The 24,434-nt window shown below is 28.2% G+C and overlaps 1 protein-coding gene across 1 annotated transcript; it reads right to left on the minus strand.

Annotated features, from left to right (window-relative positions):
* Positions 1-668: 668 nt before the first annotated feature.
* Positions 669-22,220, minus strand: LOC132920132 (lateral signaling target protein 2 homolog). Its single transcript, XM_060982240.1, has 12 exons — positions 21,884-22,220; positions 21,567-21,815; positions 7,585-7,731; positions 7,249-7,380; positions 6,318-6,616; positions 5,948-6,122; positions 5,521-5,654; positions 4,411-5,433; positions 3,126-3,272; positions 2,916-3,070; positions 2,628-2,848; positions 669-2,558 (listed from the first exon to the last, which is right to left on the minus strand). The coding sequence occupies exons 2-12, from the start codon at positions 21,600-21,602 to the stop codon at positions 2,403-2,405; spliced, it is 2,625 nt and encodes an 874-aa protein (XP_060838223.1). The 5' UTR covers positions 21,603-21,815; positions 21,884-22,220; the 3' UTR covers positions 669-2,402.
* Positions 22,221-24,434: the final 2,214 nt, after the last annotated feature.

Genomic DNA, 24,434 nt, shown 5'->3' on the forward strand with positions numbered 1-24,434 from the left:
AGTGACAGTTAACTTATCAATGACTAGGTAAGTATACTCAACACCAACTAAATAGCAAAACGAGTTCTCTAGTTATTTTGTTCTCTAAACAGAATACAAAACTATCACAGTAATTGTATACAAAAATTATTTATTTATTTTAATTAACAATGTTTTGTGACATGTTAATTTTTATTATTAAGTACGGTTATAATATGACCAATAATTCCTCAAAAAATATAATTCTTTGTACCTAGTAGGTCACCATTTAAAATGTGGGTAGATCACCAGGTCTGGTAGGTCATATACTGAACATACAAACATACATCCTATTGTATATTACTTACATTTGACTTCAGTTTAAATATATGAAACAAAGTTCCTTTACTTAATTTACATAATAATTAGATAATTGATATCTTTATTTTATCAAATTATATTGTCTATTATCAATTGGGCTCAATATTAATGATATTTATATTTAGTGAACACCATAAACTAAGAAGATATCTTCTTAGTTCATGGTGAATACTATTGTATAAAAATATTTTTCTTTTATATAGTAATAAAAAAAAAAGTGAGCTGCTGTACATGTTGCATCTGCATCTGTGTACTAATTATTAACTATTACAATAATTATTATAAAATCAGGAATAAGGATAAAAGATAGTTTCAAACAGTGCGATAAATTAAAAAATGACTTGCAATAATTTTAATTGTTACAGTATGAAAAAAAATACATTAGACTTTTTTTATCGACTTACAACACACAATTTTGACATATTCACATACAAACTATACAATAACAGTGATTTCAACCAAAACAAGTTGGCGATGTAACACTAAATGCATATTTCAAACACTTATCTTATAAAATCATAAACTAAAAATAAAAATGTATTGCACATACAAAATATTAAAAAATAAAACGTGCTTACACTTAAATGCAAAATGTCATACGCTCAAAAGATACATACTACTAAGTAACCGTTCAGAAAACTAATTTTTATATTATAAACAATTTGTCATAAGCACAAACATTAGAACACATTTTACAATTTATTATCAAAATTTGGCTACAACAAAGTTTCTAATTAGAATAATACCTTTAATCATTTTTTTTAAATTTAATTTCAAGCAGATCAATGTTATACATGAATAATTGGCAACAATGTTTATGGACGAATACAAATTTGTTGACATAATTATTTTCACATATTTCAATTATATTTTAGTAGTATAATAATTATTGCAATATACTACCGTTTTAAGATATATAATAATCTGTAAGCGTAGTAATGAATATTTAAATAAACAAATAATTATGGTCAGAAAATCAATTATTATATAATTATATAAAAACTATCACAGAGATTAGTTTAAGGACAAAAGAATATTTTAATGAATCACGGTGATTGGTATTATTACTTTTTTTCAATATTTAATTAAATCATGCATACATGATGCATTTTATATCGTTCAATGTACATTTATAATAAAATCTTGAACAGTATATAATTATTAATTAAATATTTCCATTCTTATTATCAATCAGTTATTTTTCATCATTGTACTAATTTAAAAATTATAGAAAAAAAATTAAAAATGTTTAATACATTTTGTAATTTACAATAGTGTATTGATATTATAGAACAATGATCATTAAGAATAAAATCCACAGCCATTTTTGATCATTAATCCGATATTGATAGATTAAGTGAAAAAAGTTTGTTGGTATGATTACAACATATAATTTAAATAATAATTGATATATAACTTAAGTTTGTTTTCTATAAGCTAATTAAAAAAAATATATATAACAATACAAATTATATTTAATTGTAATCAATCAATTAATATGATAAGATGAAATAATAATGATTAGATTACAACTGTGATTTTTAGTATTTTTAGAAGTTTAATATGATAAAAATTCAAAACTAAAAATCGGACTGAATGTGGGGATAAAACATTATTGAGCAGCTATCTTAGTATCAAAAAAAAATTTGTTTATTCATAATAGAATTTTTTTTTTTGATTAACAACTTATTATTATGCACGCTAATAACAGTCATCAGTATCAATGTTATACTTCTTAGATGTAGTAATATTATCATTAAATTAATTTTATAAAAGAAAATATAACAAATGCATTCATTAAAGTTAAATTGTTGAATGGTTTCAAGACAACAATTTACTTGCATAAAACTAATTAATATTATTACTGTTAGGAACAGAATATTCATTGAGGGGAAAAAAGTATATAAAGCAAAAGATTATAAGGAAAGAAACAAACAGTCAATTAGGATAAAATGGTAACACAAAAAATAAAGATGTTTCTTTATCTCTTTGGAATGTTTAGGAGAAGAGGATTTTGGGTGAGGGGAGGCGATAACCGCATAAGCTTGATGGACTATAGTTAATTAAGACTGCAAGACAATCGGAACTGGTCCAATTGAATGCTCCAATGTGAACGGTGTAACCTGATAAATAAAACAACGATTGCACACACGCACTGGCTTCAAATGCCCAAATCTGGGCAGAGGAACAGAGTTGGAACTGCACCGAGAACAGAATACCTGTAATTAAAAATTAGAGAAATAAAATAAATTTTCAAAGTTAATATTTAGAAGAAGTAATGTAAATACTTTGCCACAATTTCGACAATGGTGACGTCTTCGGACTACAGTGAATATAGCTTTGCAGGACATGCATACAGGTGCCTCATTGTCAGGTACCCAAGGTGGTGGTGTTTCTGTTGAGGTGGATAAAACATCATTGATCATGGTTTCACCCCTCCATACAAGCGCCTCTTCACCATTTTCAATATCGATCACTGCAGCTGGGTTGTTTATCACAGGAATTACTTCTAAAATTATTAATAATATGATTAAAAAATAAATGCATATATTTCAATGGCATATTTTTAAACAAACCAGAATTCTGTTGACTATCGTTGCCACAATTAGAATTAGACATGAGAAATACTGCTTTAAGTATATTACGTAAGTCTCCGGCAAAGTTTGTCTGCAATTGATCGGCCACTCCCGATATACAAACAAACAGCCGATGCAACAAATCTTCATCAGATCTGAAAAAACGAAACTATATTATATGCAATAATTAAACAAGCAGTTATTTCTCACCTAAACTTAGCACGAGCTTTTTGTCGACGTAACGAATAATTACAGGAACTGTCTGTTGATGTGCTATCAGTTATGCTTTCGTCGCTCTCATCTGCCGATGAAGTTGTACAACTAGAACAGCTTGAACACGTCTCATGTTTGTTGATCCTAAAGAATGTTATAATATAATTATTATCATAACTATGTCTTTGGGATGAATTGCATTAACTTTTATATTTAATAGTAAAATTACATAGTCTAAAATTGTGTATAATATTATCTACCAAGTAAAAACTTTATTATATTAAAAAAAAAAAATAATAATGAAACATTTATTTATTATACATTAGGGCCACACATTTTAGATAAATTTATAATATATTATAAAAAGCAATAAAACATACAGGTAAAAAATTACAGTAAAACCTCGGAATCGCTTGGGACCATTCAATTTTTTCATGTTATCGGGGTTCCATTTTTGTGAGGTTCAAAAAAATGAAATTTGAAAAGAGTAGCAAAGAAATTTTCCGTATACCAGGGTTTCTGTTTTACCGAAGTTCCGTCTTATCAAGGTTTTATTGTATATGTTTTTATAATTTTGTCATCATTTATTTATCATTATTAATATAAATATTTGAAGAAAAGGTATTTTTCAATGTATTTATTTGTAAAAAGAAAAATATATAATACAAATGAAGCTGTCACAATACACCAAATAGAAATAATAAATAAAATATTTTACATATATATTATTACTTTCACATCAGTGAAAACATATTTATAATAACAATTATTATGATAAATTAACTGCCAAAATAATAAATAGTGTTTTTTTAATTAATAAGCTTTTATTGCTGTGTATAATATTCAAGAGGCAGAAATTGCAAACTATGCAGTGTTAAAAATACACTATACATATCACAAGATATACAATTGTTGGCTGTTAAGAAATGTAAATTTGAACGATATCATAGTGATTTTTTAACTTTATATACACTATTTTTATAAATTTTGATTTTTTGGTACTTTTTAATACATGAACATAGGCGTCAATTTTACTATTTATTATTGAGCAGATGATTTTTTTTTAAATTTAAATGAATCAAAATCAAGATTCAAACAAGTATCTAGTTATTTATTATATTAAAAGAATTAAGAAGATATTATACCTGGGTGTATTGTCTCTATCTTATTAATACATAACATAGCAAATTAATTTAATATTCCATAAATTATAATTTATGGAATTTAGTAGTTATAACATCAGTCAGTTTTTTCTGCCAAACAAAAAACTTAAAAAACTTACGTTGGTTTTATGCCACCACATCTGGCTACATTGCAACAATCTGTAGTTTGCAATCGGCAAATCACCACTTCCGCCGATCGTTTTCCATCAGCGCTAGTCGCCTTACGCAATTCCCGCCAGCTCTTTGTGTACTTAGTCGAGACAGCAGTTACTACAGTGACTTTATCGCGGGCTTTTGTCTCACCGCTACTACTACTGCTGCTGCAACTTTCATTACCTCTACAACGGTTGGAAGCAGCGGCAGTGGTGTTTGTCTTTTTTCTCCTGTGATGATGATGACAACAACGAACACGGCCACCACTACCTCTACCACCAGACGGCGACTGACACCTAATAGAGGACGACCGGTCTCTTTTATTATCTACTGTAGTCGACTTCCATCGGTTCCAGTTGTTGCAGCAACACACTCGATACGAACTAGACGGCGGACATTCCGTTTGTGTTGAACTACTCGACACATTTGGGACGGAATGATGCTGTTTTGGAGGATTAAGCTGCGGTGACGGCACGTTTTCGTTTCCGTTGTCGTCTTGGACCACCACCACAACCATAGCCGCACCGCCACCATTGTTCCGACCGATATCGCGTTCCGCGTTCGTAGACTTCACCAAGATTTCGGTCAGAGCTTCCGTAGCTGTGACCAACGACTCAGTGAGGTCTGCGTCCGGCATCGAACCAGACGACGACTCCAGACCACCGCAATCGTATTGTTGCAGTTGCTGCCGGTTGCCTGTCGGATTTTTCGATTCGTTATCCGACTGTAGATTGACGGCATTGTTCGTCGATATGATCGTTGACCCGAATGATCCACGTTTGGTCGATGGGTTGCAGCGATTGCTGTTGTTGTTGATTAAATCTTGCGGAGATGACGGTGGGGTAGGCGGAAATCCTTTCGTACCACAGTGTTCTATAGTCGTTACGGGAGTGGTGGTGGTGGGAGTAGTGGTAACGTTGTTGTCCATTACCAGTTCCGTAGTACTAGACGAAAGACACTCGGAATCCTCGTCGCTGGTTTCCTGACACCTGTAAAAACGAAAAAATATATACAAAATATTATCGCATACCAAATTATATTATTCAAGAGTAGCCATGACATAATATTATACTCACGATAACTGTTGGTTCTTGATCGACAACTTCTCGTCGAACTTAACCTCATCGGAGGAACACAACATCCTCTCCAACGTTAACAACTCCTTATCAGAGAGGGTGAGAAGAAGCTCTCTGATTTTCATTAATAATGACTACACAAAAAGTAATGCATTAATTTACACATCAAATAATATATCAACAAGTCTGATTAAGTTTTGTCGGTCCTATACAAGCATTATATTATTATATCGTAGGCGTTTATTTTAAAGAGTCACTTTTTCTACGTTTCACGCAGTTAATTTGGTATTATGTCATACAGAGTACAGACATACAGTAAAAATTGTATTTTTGCTGTATACCTTTTATTGCGATATTGTATTAAACACCTGCAGCGATATACCAGTATACAGAATACACACAGCGTAAACACAAAATAAATACTCACTCGAAATGGACGGAACATATCGGACATATCAGTGGCATTTTGGTCGAGGGATAGCGGCGACATGTAGGGATAAAATAACAGACCAGACACGATAGCCAAACGTGGAATGGTAAACATAAGGGCAGGGTCGTAGTCGTCAACCATCTCTTGGGTCAGGAGACCTTTGACGAGTGCTCTAAAAGATACAAATATTGTGATCAAAATTAAAATATAATACTATTGTTTTGATATATAGTAACTAAAAGTATTATGGTTATTTGTAAGATGCGCACGCTAAATAAAACCGTACAATTGTATTCTTATTTTTCGAAAAATACTTTTTACTGTAATATGGTTTTATTTATTTATTTTTATCGCATGACGCACTTACCTCTGTAGGGTCTCAGAGAACAAGACGACTACGAGCTGCTGGAGTTCATATTCATGGGCGGTCTTGACGGGAACCATCGCAGAAACATAACGCAACTCAAATTCAGCCAACAGATGATCAAACGTGCACAACGACGATATTAGGTTGCGCAGGCACGGCGGAGTTTGGTCACCGCAAAGACTCGCGTCCCTCAAGAGGCCTCGAACTCTTTCCAACGATTTAGTCAGTGCTCGGGCCAAAGGTCTCATAGCTCCACTCTCGGCTTCACGGTTCATTATGCTCGACCCCGCGGATAGACACTATACGTATACACAAAAACATTAATAATAATGTATATACGTATACAATATATCGCTAACAGTTACTTCTTTCGTATTATTATTTTTTTTATACCAACCTACTGTTTATTTACATTATAAACTGCGCAATAAAATTCGCATTAATAATAAGTTTACTATATTTTTTTCCGAAATATTTTAAAATTATTTTATCTTCTTTAATTAGATTAGGTATATTATCGAATTTAAGTTTTTTAAATTATTACAATATAATTCATAATTCATAAAATTAAATAATTTCGAAATCCCGGTATGGCAATATTTCTATCTGTTACACAGATACATGTTAAAGCGTACAATCACCCATGTATTGCATTACTATTATTACATATAGATGCATCATGCATATTATAATTGTTATAGTATTCTTGTACAACATAATACATTATACCAAATTATTATATTGTAGTATTTGTACATATTAGTAGTTGTGCATGACTACATTATAGACATTTTTTTTCGGACCGAAAAACAACAAATTAAATATTTTGATAATTTCGATTACGTTATGGGAGACGGTTTTTCTTTTGTCCAAAATATACACTGAAAGTCACTCATGATAATAATAATGGTAGCATATAATAAATAATTACCTCAGCACCAAACCACAGCTGTCCCGCCAGATTATCTTGAATTACGTCATCTGGAAATTTTACACGAAAATCACGGCTGGCCCGTTCACCGGGTATCAGTTCGTCCATAATTTTAATACAAATAGTCAAGACCTAAAAACAATAAAAAAAAAAAAAAATTAAAACGGCCTTTATCATATACGTTGTAAAAATATAACTATAAATTAGGGCCAGAATTTTGATGCAAATGCATTTTATTCTTTATAAGTAAACAACATTGCTTTCTAAGATAAAAATGTGTTAGGTTATAGGTGTTCGTAGTGGGTTGGCCGGGTAGAAATGGACATTTTTACTCACTTTGTCCTGACATTGTCGCAAATGGTTCACAAGGGCAGTACACCGCTGAGGGTCTTTTTTACCGTCGAAACTATCCAGTTCCGCCGCAACGGCATTCAATTCGTCATCAGCGTAAAAGAATTGCGCCAATAGCGAACGGTCTCCCTTCTGAAAACAAAATGTAACGTAAAATATAAAAACAAATTTCATTTAAACACAATTGAAATTGTGCGGGATTTTAAATTTGTATACATTTAAAAATAAAATAGGTATGTCGTAGTTGTAGGTGCTAAAAAAAAAAAAGAACGCACTAACTAATCTTGAAACAACAACATTGTGTAATAATAACGTGGTGCGCGACGAGTTTACGTAATATTTTCTCCGCGTTAAATTTAATTATTAATTTTAAAACGTACCATTATTATTTCAACGGTCGACGAGTTGAACATAATTTTAATACCCCACTTTTGAATTTAATTAAGTAACAAAGAAAATGATATATCTTTTATTTTTCGTCTCGACGGATAACAATGATAGTTGATACTATAGTTATAATAATTAGGGCTAGGGACTTCTAGGAGTTTGCATATTTTTAAATAATCATTAAAAACATAGCTAAATAAATTATAAATTTATTTCATAGTAATAAGAGTGTATATTTAAAATGTATAAGTGCATATTTAGCAAATTTGACAATTATTTATGTAAAGGTATAGTTTTATAATTTTATAAAGGAAAACTTAATTTTAAATAGATGTTCTGGATCTGAGATACTAGTATGATAGTTTTATGTATAAAAGATAAATATTTTGAAATCCGTGTTTGTGTTTTTCTTGCCGATCACTTGCATTGTTACTTATTGGTAGTTGGTACACCGCAATCGTGATTCAAAGAAAATAAATAGGAAAATAAAAATAATAATAAACAATTTATAATTTTGCAAATTCTGCAAATATATATTATCTAAATATTAAAATAAAAAAATTTAATTCAATTCTATGATATTTTTTTTAATGCATATTTTAAAGGTTTTTTAGGCCATTAGGGCATGAAGTCCCTAGCCTTAGTTATAATAAATGATACGCTATACATTTAAATGTATTTTTTAGTTTTGTTGTCGTGTCGTTATTATCTTATTTTTTATCAAACCACTTGTATTATATTTACTTGGCAACGGCAAAAATGTTGTCGATATAACACATTTAAACATAGATATTATACATCAACATAATAAGATGTAAGAGCGTAGAATAATAAAATATGAGAGAAGAAAACGGAATGAATGATTTTTTTCCTTCTATTTAAAACAAAATATGTACACATGCGAGCAGGGGTGGCGCTAAATAGGGGCAAAGGTGGGTAAGTCCCACCCAAAATTTGATTTTGTCTCTCCATTACTCCCCCTATAATTTAATGTCAAAAATATATAAGTAAATAAATAAATTGTAAATCATTATTAATATATGAAATAGTATTAATTAATTTAAAGAGTTTTTAGACTTAAGTTATATTATTTTAAGTTTGACTGTTATATTCAAATTAAATATGCTATTTTTACACATTTAGAAATAAAAATACTCAATAAAGTTAATACTAACTGCACATATTCTAAAATGTCATACACTAAAAAATAAAAAGTTATTTATTGTTACATACAAATAAAAGAAAACGGAAGGAATTTGAAATTTTACTGTAATACATTGGTAATAATAATATAGTAGGTGTATTTTTTGATTATTTATTTAGAAACATAACATACCTATAATATTATACTCAAAACATGTTTAGCAATACTTTCCTGAAAATATGGTATAAACAAATTAACGGTTGATGGAGTAGCCAAATAAAAAATATCTGGCGCCGCCACTGCATGCGAGTAGTGTAATCAACTTCTAAAGGTCATACAAATACGGTATTATACATTATTATAATTAATGTTCAATACGGATTTGTGTAAAGTATACAACATATCGTATACCTAGGTAATACGCAGTGCTTTCTCTAAGAACGAAAAAAGTTTATACATTTTATAAACCTACGTAAACAGTAGTATAATATACGATATACACCTCCTACTGAGCATAGACATGTCGTCAATGGATTTCTAAACAAATAGCGTTATAGCGAAATTAAAGATATGAGTATAGTACCATAGGGCATAGGGTATACGTGATGTTAAAAACGGTTTCAATAATACGGACCGTTACCAAGTAAAAAATCTGTGCGACGCGCGACGGGCGCCATGATTAAATGATCGCCACTTTGTAGGCGGGCGATAGGTGTGTTAAAAATATACCTTTTACATAACGCCTGGACGTTTTCTCCGAAAATATTATTACAAGTATACGCGCCTCGTTAAAAACCGCAAAGAAAGTACTAGTACACCAACGGAGTAATATAAAAAGGTGGAATAAAAAATCTGACCAATTTGTTTGCACTATTATAGTGATGGAGGTCCCGCGCTGAAACGCTCGTCGTATACATATTACAATATTATATACATATATATAATAACGCAATACTTTCACTAAGCACCTGTTATTATATTCACGGCCACTATATATATTTATATACAATATACTTAACGCGATATATACTCTCGACCGACACTCTCTAATAAAAAACATAAATATTACCCTACGTGATCGTTGTCGTTTCCGTACACGACGACTATAATATTATAATATTATATCACCGGAAAAAATAAATTTCAACAGAATAATGTAAAATGTGTAGATACAGCGTCCATTTAAACAGCTACGCTAATTTTCAGTCATTGTATGTTTCTACAGAAGATATTTTCTTACCTATATAACATCACATTTATGCAATTTATTAAGTATTTATTTTCATCAACAAAAAGCAGAATACTTGTAGGTACAGACCATATTGATACCGCGGTAATACACTAATATAAATTTCCAACTTAAGCATTTAAACTTTAAATGATCACAGTAAAATGGCAAGAGGTATTTCTACTATTTCTTAAGAGTTAAAATCCATTATAGGCTCGCTGCTAAACTTTAAATGTTTATTGATAAAAAAAATGAACTATGTACCTATTAAATCTCTAATATCAAAAAAATCTATATTTTACATGTAGTTCAAAGTATTTTGCATGCATATTATGACTTAAGAGAAAGATTATTAAAAAAACCTTTTACCTTTTTAAATTATTAAACACACAAAAACTGATTTGGAAAGTTAGTGTTGGCAACTAAACGTAACACTGTTTGTGGGTGTATAATATTTATACTATACATATTGGATACCGATTTACTAGATTATTTTGTTTGTTTTTATAGTAAATCCAAGCGTCAAAAATTATTAAAACATGCGATAACACCACTATGATAATACTTGTAGCCATATATACAACACGCCATGCGCCTACAACATATTATTTAGTATATAGTACTATATACCTAAACCTAACGAACCTAATTACAATATCACAAACCACAAATGTAGGCTAAGGCTATACAAAGCAGTACTATAGGTACGTTTTGTCGCGAGACACACTTTCTTGATTCCTATACCCATTACCTATTATTATATTATATATATGTACCTATCTAATCTGAAATTTTCCGGAAAATCGAAGAAGGTTGCAGCCAACAAACGTGGCGTATCTAACACGAACACAATTTATTTTATCGCATACAAGTGTTAATTATTATATCATGTCGTTAGGTTATAGCAAAGTGAAATTTTCTCTAGCACGTTTTGTGAAATCAATAAGTGTAATATTATTCTGTAAACAGATTTATCTGATAACTGTAATAAACGTCATAGTAGATTAATCACTCAGAAATATAATAATTATAAATTTATAATATAATATGATGTTTTTGCACGATAATTGATAATAATTAAATTTATTTCGTTGTACATAACTTTGTTTTAATGATGGTTTTTTTAAATTAATTTATATACAATCAATAGCCACGTGAACCCAATTATTACACATTATACAATTATTATACATTATTAAAATGATTACATAGTCAACGAAAACCGGTACCTACACTTATAAACAAACATATCATAACCCGGAGGGTTTTTTTCTATTAGATCATGAAAAATAAATATTATTCCCATTAAAACAGCAATACAGTTTATGAACAACAATATCGAATAAAATCCATTACGTTAAGTTACATGAAAATATGGAATACAATGAATATTTGATTAAAAATGTCCAACAATAGATTACAAAATATAATAGTATTAGCGTATATTAATAATTGATAGTCTAGAATATTCCATTAAAACATTTAAATATATCTATCATATGGATTGAATAACTAATTTTCGTATTTGGAAATAATTCGAATACTTAACCCCTACAAAAATATTTGAACTATCTGTCTGTATTTAAATTATAACATTATAAATTAAAATACATCGATTCAGCAAAAAATTTTAGTTTAAAAAAAATATATGTCCTTGACGAAATGTTTTAGATTTATATAGGTACCTAAGTATTATACAATACATTTAACTTGTTTAGTTGTTATAAACGAGTATATACTTAGTATCTTAGTACCTACACCACCTTGGCCATCCTAATAGTTGAATTAAATTTGATTAGATTATATAAGTTTATACTTAATTGTGATGTCTTAGTATCAGGTTGTTAATAAACACTTGGAAATAATAAAATCGTACAACAGTGTTCATGATTATATAAAAAAAAAAAAACTGCCGAAGTTAAAATTAAATTTATCATCACATATTTGATATTTCCGAAATTTGGCTCCAAGATCATTGTTTATCAATATACTAGATTATAGCAATCGACCACACAAAATACACAAATAATATACTATTAATTTGCGATTTAATTAAATTACAAATATTTTTTATGTATTTAACCAAATTCATTACACATACAGATTAGGCTGCCCCTTGTGTTAACTGTACATTATGGGAAATTTGGAAAACAAAGCATTCACTCTTACATTTTATATTATTATGCTTATTCTATAGGTACTCTTAATCCAACAATAATAGGCACTTAGTGAATCTAGACTAGCAGGAAGATAATATATTTCAATTAAGCAATGAAAATTAAAGTTGATCGCAAATAAATAGTATAGTGTTGAATATGCTGTATACAGTTACATTTAGCGTGAATATAAATAGCATCGAAGAAATTAAATTATACATTTTAGATAACCTATTGTCATGATCTCAGAGTTTACTCCTAGTCCCTGATACTAAAAAACACAACATTATAAATCAAAGGCACCTACCACGATGCACGAACGTCGTACATAAATATTTTTATTCTGAAGCAAACGTAGCAGGACTGCATTATTCATTATGTTTGATTTACTTAATAATTGAACATCTATAATTACCAACTTATCATGTATAATTTATATTATTTTTTACCCTGTTTTTACTTGTATTAAGTATTTATTATTTAAATGAATAATCTGTTCATTATACGAACGACTAATACGATAATAGGTACATATTATATATTGATGAATATCATGAAAAAAAAAAACTGAAATTATGTGTTGATTTTTTTTACTTCTGTGTTTTAATTAGTTATTGAACGGCTATTACAGGATTATCAACAACTATAGGAGTACTAGGGACCCAAGCAATAGTTATCGCGCAAACGCAGTTTTCGTTTGGAATACAACATAATACAGTATTCAATAATCGGTACACGTATAGTGTTTCTCTGTGATCAAACCAGTGAAATGGTAGTAATATTAAATAAACAAACTTGGAATGATAATATTTAGCAATAATACAAATAAACGCGTATAATACAGCAGACAGGTTTAACCTATAGAATATAAACTATAATATTATAATATTGAAATAACGAGTGTATTTTCGCCTTTACACAGTAACTATAATATGTTTGAAGGTAGATCTAATAGGTAGCTGCCATACCTATTTAAATAAATAAATGCGCATTTACTTTGAAGTATATTATTATTTTAATAATAATAAAATGACTAATGCACAATACTATTATTTGCCAATGGTTTGTAATGTAACAAACAAAGCTTAAGATAATTGTTTTTCTTTTCATAGTTGGTACTTAGTAAAATACCCACATAGATAATCTTGTATTTGGTAAGTTAGAATTTTCCGATAAAACTTCTAAAATAGGCACATAACACTAAAAAATGCATTATTTAACCTGCAAAGTATAAGTATGATGATTATTTTTAAACTAGTAAAAGACATATGAGGACAAAACAACTAAATTGCAAAGAATGAACAATTAAAAATGTTCACATTATAGGAGAAATTAAACAAACTCCATTATACTATAGTACACACAGTAATTACGATTAGCTTGGTTGACCTCTCATATGGTATTTTCACAATTGTTTCTATACACTAACACTAATGTAACTATAGAACATGTATATAGGTAAATGAGAACATATGTTGTAAAATAATAGTGGGTACTGGGTACATATGTGTTCAATAATAAAAAGACACCTTAATAGGAAAAAATATAAAAAAATGTATACTATAATATAAACATACCTAACACACGTGAATGTACTTACCAACAGTTTTGTCAATGTATCAGAGCAATAACAACAGGATAGGTATTGGCCATTTAATTTTAACTAATAGACTACTTAATCTATACCTATTACATTTTGAATTATAATATGGTATCCCCCATGAACAGCTATCGTGTTTCGGCCCTCATAGTTTGCATCCGTTTTCAGCTATATAACACAATTTTTTTTTCATCGCGACTACAATAGGTACCAATTCTATGGAACAAAGATGATAGTAGCAGTAATTATTATGATAATAACCCTTCTGTGTGAACTTGAATACTACAACAGTGCATAGTTATAATGTAAATTAGAAGTTGATCTTGAATACCTACTAAACTAAATAATAAACACTAAAAACTGACATTCATTATACTTATATGTCTTGTATGATTTTACAAATATCTGTACGATTATAAGGAACGTCATTACTCTGCGTAATATCATTAATCAAAGTTATTAAAAAAGCCACATATTAAAAAATGAAATAATAACGCACTTATAAACAAATAAAAAATTCTTAAGAAACACATTAATTAAATTGTTTCAATTTAAGGATAATAATATAGGTACTGAATTGTATTGATAAAAACAAATAACATAACGTATCCCAAACATGGGCAATTAGTATTGTACAAAACACTTATGAATTTAAATAAAGCTAACAAATTAAATTTTATCTATATTGTTTACATGTGCAACTTGTGCACATTCTATATAAGTAACGTTTCTCTCTATACTATTTCACATAATAATTTGAATAATAATCACACAATATACGATATACCAACATCATCTCAAGGATTTGAATATATTTATAATACCTAGGTATCTACATAATATAATATATATATATATATATATTTCAATAGTCCGAAAATAATAATAATACAAAAGTAAGCAAATGGGTATCATTCTGCTGTACATTAGGGTGTTGAGTGGGTCACTGTTATGAATGTATTAAATTTGAACTCGATGATATTGTACACGAAACACGATTCTGAACGGAGAAGATCTAAGTATATTTCATGATATACCTATAGCTATTAAAGTTATTTTTTAATTATAGTTTATTTTCCCAAAATATTTCATTTAAAAAATTATTATTATTATTATTATTATAATAATAATAATATATACTATATTTTATAATATATAATAACAGCTTTCTCTAAATACCATAAAACAATAAATGCAGATTGTCCGTGGTAAAAATAGATAAAATCTTAAAAAAATTAAAAATATCATTGCATACAGAAAAATTCATAATAATATAATAAACGTAAAAGTTTCAAGTACCTACCCACAAAATAGTGTTTTTAAATTATAACAAAATAATTAAAATCGTCATCAGACGTTAAAATTTAAAATACATAATTGTATTCAAATTTAAACTTAAATTGTATCGTATAAAAAGAATTAGAATATTTTGAAAATTATACTATGGTATAGAAAAAGAAAATATAAATATTTAATGAAAATGTCAAGTAGATACTGTTATTTGTTTTTGAATTACAAAAAAATACAAAAATCGTTTGGGAAGAAATAGTTATTATACGATTGAATACATGTATATTTTAAATTTAGTAATAAAAAAATTAATTTGACTTTTCGCTAAAATTTGTTTTTTAAATAGGTCGTTTATCCTTAATTATTTATTTTTTTCCCCCGAATATATAAAAAATTATAGAGAATTTTTAATTTTGGACTCTCTATAAAGTACAAACTAAATCCAATTTGCTATTTAAAACCACCCTCGACGTTGAAAATCAAAGCATATTTTATCGACTACCATAAGAATTTAAAATTATAAATAACATAATGTTTAGCCAAAAGTAATTTCAGCCCATAATCAGAAGTCACAACAACCAGGGCCATATTTATACCATTAGGCAGGATAGGCAACTGCCTATGGCCTCCGTTATTAGAGAGCCTCTGATTTTTATGAACCTAATTTTGTTTTTTTTAAGTACTACTTTCATAATATAAAATAAATATAAGAAACATATATTTAATATTTCAAAAAAATAAAATAATTAACCCTTATCAGCGTAAAATGTAAATGAAAATAATAGGTACCTACAAGAAATTTGTAGTCTGTAGAGGTAAAAAAATGTATAACATTACAATTATGTATGTGAAAATGTATTAGTAGGTAAATACTAAATTGTAATAAATTATTATTTTGTTGTATACAACTCATCTGTGGAAGAGAGGGGGGGCTATGTCGATATGCCTATATACGCTACTGTTGACAATAAGGAACCACATTTTTTATTTTTCCTAAGACCACAAAATACCTAAATTAGGCCCTGACAACAACGATATATTTTCTAACCCTAAAATCAGACTTACAATATTTACTTAATAAATGTCTGGTAAAATGTATAGTTAAGATAAGAAAGAATAATATTTTAAATTCTGAGATTTGCTACAGTGCATAACATAAAAGCATACTTTTTTTAAATGAAACAATCTAAGATAGGTGCCAATCCATAAATTTTATATTAGTTCGTGTAAACATAACAAATATTAATTTGCTAAACTTTTGATGAGAAACCAATTGACCTTTCACCATTCCACAAAATAGCCTTTGTTTTTATACTCAAGTACTACTTAAAAACTACTATGTTTTATATTTAAAAAAAATATGGGACGAAAGCTACAACAAAAACAAGCATTTAAGTTTTTTTAGAGATAATAATAAATGGTGTTAACTCTGCTGGACCTTACCAAGAGAACATAGTCATATATTATGGTAGAGCAGCCTTCGTTTTAATTTTATACAACAATTAATTAAAATGTATTTATTTATTTCAGGTTCATAATATTTATTCCTAACGTGATTTTAATTTTGAAACTGCAATATAATGTTGGTGCCAGTTTCGTATTTTGTTTAAATATTAATACACAAAAAATTTACTTAAACTCGTAGAATTAGCTGAATAACCTTCACAAATTGTCATCTATCAATAGACACACATTATATATTATATTATAGAATTGTAGATATTACATTCAACTTCGGGATGACCTTGGTACGGTAAGCATGTATTATGTATAGATCCATACATATTGCATACCTATATGGATGAATCTATAACGTAATAATGTAATATAAAGAATCTGTTCGTAAAGATAAGAAAAACATAAAAATAAAATTAAAAATAAAATATTTGAACTTGAAAAAGTTCGATGTACTAAATTAAATTCGTTAACATTTAAAATAATATTATATCAAATCAATCAAATTCATTAAAGAAAGTTATTATACAAAGTAGGTAGATAGATAAATTAAATTAGTTTAAATGTGAATAATACAATTGGTGTTTTATAAGAATATAATAACATTAATATAACTAGGGAACGGATTTAAATGTGAAATGCATTTTTTCTGAATGTCCAAAAACATTGCTTTCCAAGCATAAAGTTCATTTCATACATCAAGGAATTAAAAAATGTAACTTTTATTTTACATTTCTTATGTTTTTAAGTCATTTTTATAAGGGAATTGATAAAATTCGATAAAAATTAAGCAGCACCTGATTATACCCGTGCATATTTTAACATATAAGTTGGTGGCACTAAAAAAAAAATATTAGTACCACCATGCGGTTAATGAATGTGCCTTGTACCCCATGCCTTATGTCCCGAGACAAATATAATTATTATTATTATTTCCTTATTGCTTATAGTGTTAGTGGAACCTAGTAAAAAATTTTTAAAATATGCTTTGGATTATACAGTCCTATTATGAAACACGAGGTAAAAGTGTAACGAATGTATCTATCTAATTGTATGTTCATTTTTGGAGTAAAAAGATAGAAGAACTAAATAAAAATGATGAAAATGATACGAGTAAGGAATAAAAATGTATGTAATTAAATACATTTTTTCGATGTTAAAAATAATTTTTGTTATGAATGCATTAAATCGTATTTTTTTAAGGCATTTTTCTTGTTTTTTAGAGTATACAAATCAGTTACTTATAAATAACATATGGTACAGGTTAATAATATGTATTAGGTAGTATTGTTTATGGAATAATACAAATACTTCTAGCAGTTTTGTAATAATAAATAAATGGTATATTTATTAAGCAGCGTTAAGCAGGTAGATACTCGAATAAAAATATATCATTCCATTTAATTACCGAACAATAGGGAAAAATCAGATGTCATATTCACTGTTTAGATAGTAACGTTATTAATGATAGTTGATAAATAACAAATATTTTTGAGTTTAAAAATCGTGATATTTTGAGTAATTTATCTATGAACCATTAAGTCATGGTCTAATTAATAAATATGTCAACATTAAAACAAAGTAAAATTATTTTTTTGATTCTTTTATAATTTTGTATTGTTACAACTTAAAATAAAGTCGTCGCACCTATCAACCTTTAACAACATGAAGAAACAAAAATACAAGGTAATTTCCTTGTGGAAAAAATTTTACCTAACGGTTTTAATTGGATTTCAGATTCAAATACATTGGTTTGATCAAGGATGCTATTATTTCTGTTGTTTGTTGTCCTTGTATAATAGGTAGGTACTTAATAAATATATATTAGGTATACACTTAAAGAAGTCTAAATACAAATAATAATTGCCTAGAGACATAGTCATAAGGTAAAATGTACATGAATATTTAATATTTCGGAAGTTTAAATTAGGCCTAACACTCAAGAGAATAAATTACAGGAAGCGCGTAAAACACAATGAAAATTAAATATGTAATGAATAGGAACATACTTTGTATTAATAAAAACGATACAAAATTATGTTACCTACCTATTATGTTACAATTATCGATAATAACAACCATAAAATATTTTCTGCGCGATCTCGTAACTAATTATACATAGATACAATATACAAATACGTACTTAAATTTAAAATCAATAATAGGTATGTACGTTTGTACCACATAATATGTAATTCTAAACTATGTTCAACACATTTAAAATCCAATTTTTGTTCAATACATTTTTTAGCGATAAAAACCCGTTTTACGTCATATAATAAATGGCATATTTTATTTTAACCCAAATTAATATTAATATGAAAATATAATATAATTGAACCATTAATTGTTGTAATAATTAAATTTTAAATTTCGAAACCAAAATTCATTTTCACTCAATACTTAGTTATCATTGATTTTGACAAATGAAAATGGGCATAATAAATTATGTAAAAACCACGAGTTGTCCTTGAGTAAACACTTTGTTATTTTTTTTTTATCACAGATCAATGATTTAAGATAGCATAAAATAAATAACAATTGTATAAAGTCTAACTATAATAAATGATAAATCTAGACACATACTGAAATTGTAATTTTAATAATTTGAATACAAACCCTTACCTATATCAATTAACAGTTTACATTTTGAATACAAAATTGAAGTGTTTCTTGTATACTAAATGACATATATTTTACAATACCAGGGCCACCACAAGGACAAAGGCAATAAAAATGGGAATTGAGATTGTTTTTTCTACTTTTAAGATTTTAAAACCTTCTAAAAAAAAAAATTCTTTTTAAAATTGATTAAGTATTAAAAGATCAAAACTTCCTTAAATTGTTTTTATTTAGTAAATACTAGATGTAATAAATTAAATAAATTAATGGTTTAATTAAAGTATCAACCTACCTACCTTAGTTATATCAATTATAAATTCAAAGTTAATAATACTACAAATTAGGTATTACTTTATTTCTATGAACCAGACTCGGTAGTAATGAATATTTTTTTATATGTAGCAGACATAGTTTTTTTCCAGAATTTTTTCATCTACACCTTGCAATTTTAAAACATTTTTAAATTTCAATAGAATCAAATTTATTTTTTACATTAAAATTAATTCAATCTAACTAGATGTATACCTACAAAAAAATGTACTATATAAACTGTTCAAAAATAAAAATTAGACAATAGCTACTTGTACTTACGCAGTCATGATTATATGATGGTACAAAGTACAAAGTATTATCAATCACTAATAATAATTTCCATTATATTGCTGCAATTATTGATAACTAATAGGTAGTGGTTTATTCTTTGTAAAAATTTATAATAGATAATAATTTTCACCTAGATTAACTTAAAAATTTTAAGAAAAAGTAAAAAACCTCAAAAAAAAACCTAAATATTTGAAAATAGAGTACCATTTTTATATAAGTAGGTAAATATGTATCAATATATTTTTAAATCATTTTAAACAAAGTAGATAGAGGTTACTTACTATCTAACTTTGTTCTAAACTTATTATATAAAAACCAACGACAAGAATAGTAAGATCATATTTTTACGAGTTATGCTTATTAGTTATTACCAATAACTCAATAATTTATAAGTCGTATAATATGTCTACAATAATTAATTAAGATATTAATCACTTAGATATAATTCTAGTTTGGTACCTACCTATTAAAGTTTTCCTTTCTAATTGACATCATATAAAAATATATACAAATAAATCCATTTATAAAGCCAAAATATTAATTTTCAAATATTAATTAAATTATTTTATTATTTACTTGTTCAATAATATTAAATTATTTTAATAAAATCTCTACCAACTATACCCATTCATATCATACACATATTAAACTAATTTAAAAAATGTGACTATGATGATAATACTAAGTAAATAGAGTAACTACTGCTACATTCAACTGGGGGGGGTATATAAATTTAAATGTTAAAAAGTACAACATGTATCTAAGTATAAAGTTAAATAGGTAAAAATAGAAATATGTATTATAAATATAAGTGATAAACAATTTGGAGAAATGTTAAAAATAATGGAATAATTTATGAACTAGACTTTAAAAATTAAGTTTTATACATAAAAGTAATTAAATTTTACCAATGTTTTGGTAATTAACAAATAACAAATAACATTCAAAACAGACAAGGCAATCGAGTACGTAAATGGTAGCCTCGGTGGTAACAACCAAAGCATTGAGAAATTATATAGTAGTTATTACTCTGTAAGTAGCCTCAATCATACTGATCAAATCATATACAGAATAAGTTTTATGTATTTGTTCTAGTGTCAAAATATCATGTATCTATCTGTAACATAAATTGATGTACTTATTGATAAAAATATTAGCTACCTATATTTGTATTGATATAAATCATATCGAGTTCACAAGATAAGAAAATTATAATGATACCAAATAGAAGAGTAGCTACGATAGTGAAAAAATATATTCTATCTACTCTGAATAGTAAGAAAACAAGCATGACAAACAATGTTTGCAGTAATTCGGTCAGCTAAGACTGCCTATTATTAGGTATATTATGTATGGTGAGCATCTGAGTAGGCGTTAACAGGACCAATTGGAGGATAGACCAGGCTGCAAATACCAATTATCTAGCTAGTATATAAAAATATTACTGTAATTCAGAATAATTATAGCAACACTAGCACTCACCTTTGGTTTGTAAAACCATTTCCGGATAGATTCCATTTCCCAGACTGTTGAAGACTAGCTGAGGGGTCAACTTGTCATCTGACCCTGTCAAATAGCCGCTGGCGACGAACCATTGGCCGACGACATTTCGATCGTGTATCGCGTGCGAAGCATGGACGAACGACGACGGCGGAAATAGCGACCTGACGAGGTTTTGGAATCACGAACTCCGTTCCAACACCGCGCGAACACGGAAACACAGTCTGCCCACTACAACACGGAGACGACAACAATGAGTCGGACGTCGTGGACTACAATGATTTATTTAACATTATTACAGATGCACAGCGTTGTTGTCAACCGTTGACCACGAAAAACGCAATTGTTGTTGATGTATCTCCGTCACACCGAGTGTCTTGAGCGAAAACGATGTAAAACAATCACAATCACAATAGCAATTCAACTGTACACGACGTGAACGAGCGCGCGGGCCGTGGAGCTACTGAAGTCGCGCGACACACGGTTGCACGACGAGTGACGACCGCGGTCGTCGTCGTCGTCGGGCGGCGGCGGCGGCGATCAGACTTTTACTTTTGAGAGGGTACGGGCGGGGAGAGGAAAACGCCGCCCCGAAAAAAGCACGGTCTCGCGGTCACGTCGTCTGTTGTAGTACCTATCCGTATCGTATAGTTAAACGCTGGTAGTGTGACAGTGATGTACGGTTAGCAGCGGCGATACCGAACGTGACGACGTTATCAACGCCACGAGATTTTCGTTTCTCGCGTTGGCACCACCCGTCGTCGAGATCCGCCGCCAGATGTCGCGAGCTCCGGACGATCCGTTCGCACGGATTACTACAAATCTAACAATATATAGGTAGTATAGGTACCTACTAGGTAGGCACTAGATCTCTCTAAAAAAAAAAAACTATATTATTATATTTTATAATATTGAAGTTATTGCATTAATTTTATAAATATGAAAATGTTATTCGTAATTCAAAAGACTTCTTTTAACGCTTGTTTTATTTTATAATAGTTGAGACGTTATTGAAATCTATAGTAATATTACCTATCTAGGTACCTATGAGGATAAGACATACAAAATATATATACCTCTATACTCATGATGAAGATATTTAAATTTTATGCTTTCGTGAATTTTTGCTTGTTAAGGTGTTAATTTTTTTAATGTAGAAAGTAGAAGTAGTTTTTACATTTTCTTAATGTATTTACATATTAACTATGATACTTATGTAGTAGCATTATAGTACCTACCTATACCCGCTAAAGTAACTAAAAAATATAGTAATAATGATAAATATACCATCACCTTTAATTTTAACAGCTATAATTGTATAGCAATTATTTCTTTGTGTACGTATAATATAATAGGGGGTATGGCCGTTTTCGACCAAAAACGTACCCTTCTCGACAGATTCATTTTTTGACCAAATTTAAAAAGACCAATTCCCTTTTCGTACAAAACAAACATTTATATAATATATGTAAAACAATAAGGTAATATTGGTATATCATTTTTTATAAGTTGCATTAAATGTCGACAATTATTTAAAATACAAGAATACCCTATTAACATTATCTTTATGTTAATATGTCACAAACCTACTCATATGGTTTAAAATAATTAAATTGATTGATAATTATTACAAAAAACTTATATTTTTAATCATTTTAAAAATTATATATCAATATTATTTTGTTTGTAATTTTTGTTTTAGCCGAATATATAAATAAGTACAGATAATTTTTATTTTTGGACTCTCTAAAGTACAAACTAAATCCAATTTGCTATTTAAAACCACCCCCGACGTTGAAAATCAAAGCATATTTTATCGACTACCCTTAAGAATTTAAAATTATAAATAACATAATGTTTAGCCAAAAGTAATTTCAGCCCATAATCACAAGTCACAACAACGATATATTTTCTAACCCTAAAATCAGACTTACGATATTCACTTTATAAAATGTATAATGTATAGTTAAGGCAAGATAGAATAATATTTTAAATTCTGAGATTTGATACAGTGCATAACATAAAAGCATACATTTTTTAAATAAAACTAGAATAAAATAAGAGAATCGGTCTTTTTTAAATTTGGTCGAAAAATAAATCGGCTGAAAAGGGAAGGGTACGTTTTTGGTCGAAAACGGTCTCGCCTTATAATAGGTACCCAAGTGTATTAAAAAAAAAATTATACCCTCCGCTAAATTTGTTTTCAATTATAATATACGATCTTGGTTGTGGGTTTTATATACACTTCAAAATATATACCTACCTAATAATATGGATAATTATAATAATAATAATAATAATAATAATAATATGTATATATATATTATATTGACTATAAAAGCTATTTCGTTAAAATATGAGTAAATAATGTGCTTTGTTTACTATTACTTTGCAATAACTATTATTAATATTAATATTATTTATTATTCATATTCAAATAATAAAACGTATATAATGATTAATAAGTAATATAACTAATATAAAGTATAGGTAGATAAAATTTATTGAAAATGTATGCATTGATACACTGAGAACTATCCATAAAATATTTTCTATAATATAATACTATGTGTATATTGTATGTTGTACCTATATTGCATTGTTGTTTATCCCATTTGAAAAAATGTATACAGAATAAAATCGTACATTTTAATTTCTTTGGTTATATTCTTTTTGGTCCATCCGGTTTGACTATACATGCACCTGTTGGTACGTAATATTATACAATAGAAACGCATTTAAATGCGAATTGACTTCCGCGTGCGGGCAGCTGCAAATAATAATAATAATATATATTATATTATAAATCGGATTGAAAATGGCCAGCACTGGCAATGAATGATGATTACT

Source organism: Rhopalosiphum padi, chromosome 2 (assembly GCF_020882245.1).
Source record: "Rhopalosiphum padi isolate XX-2018 chromosome 2, ASM2088224v1, whole genome shotgun sequence".
NCBI classification, from domain to species: domain Eukaryota; kingdom Metazoa; phylum Arthropoda; class Insecta; order Hemiptera; family Aphididae; genus Rhopalosiphum; species Rhopalosiphum padi.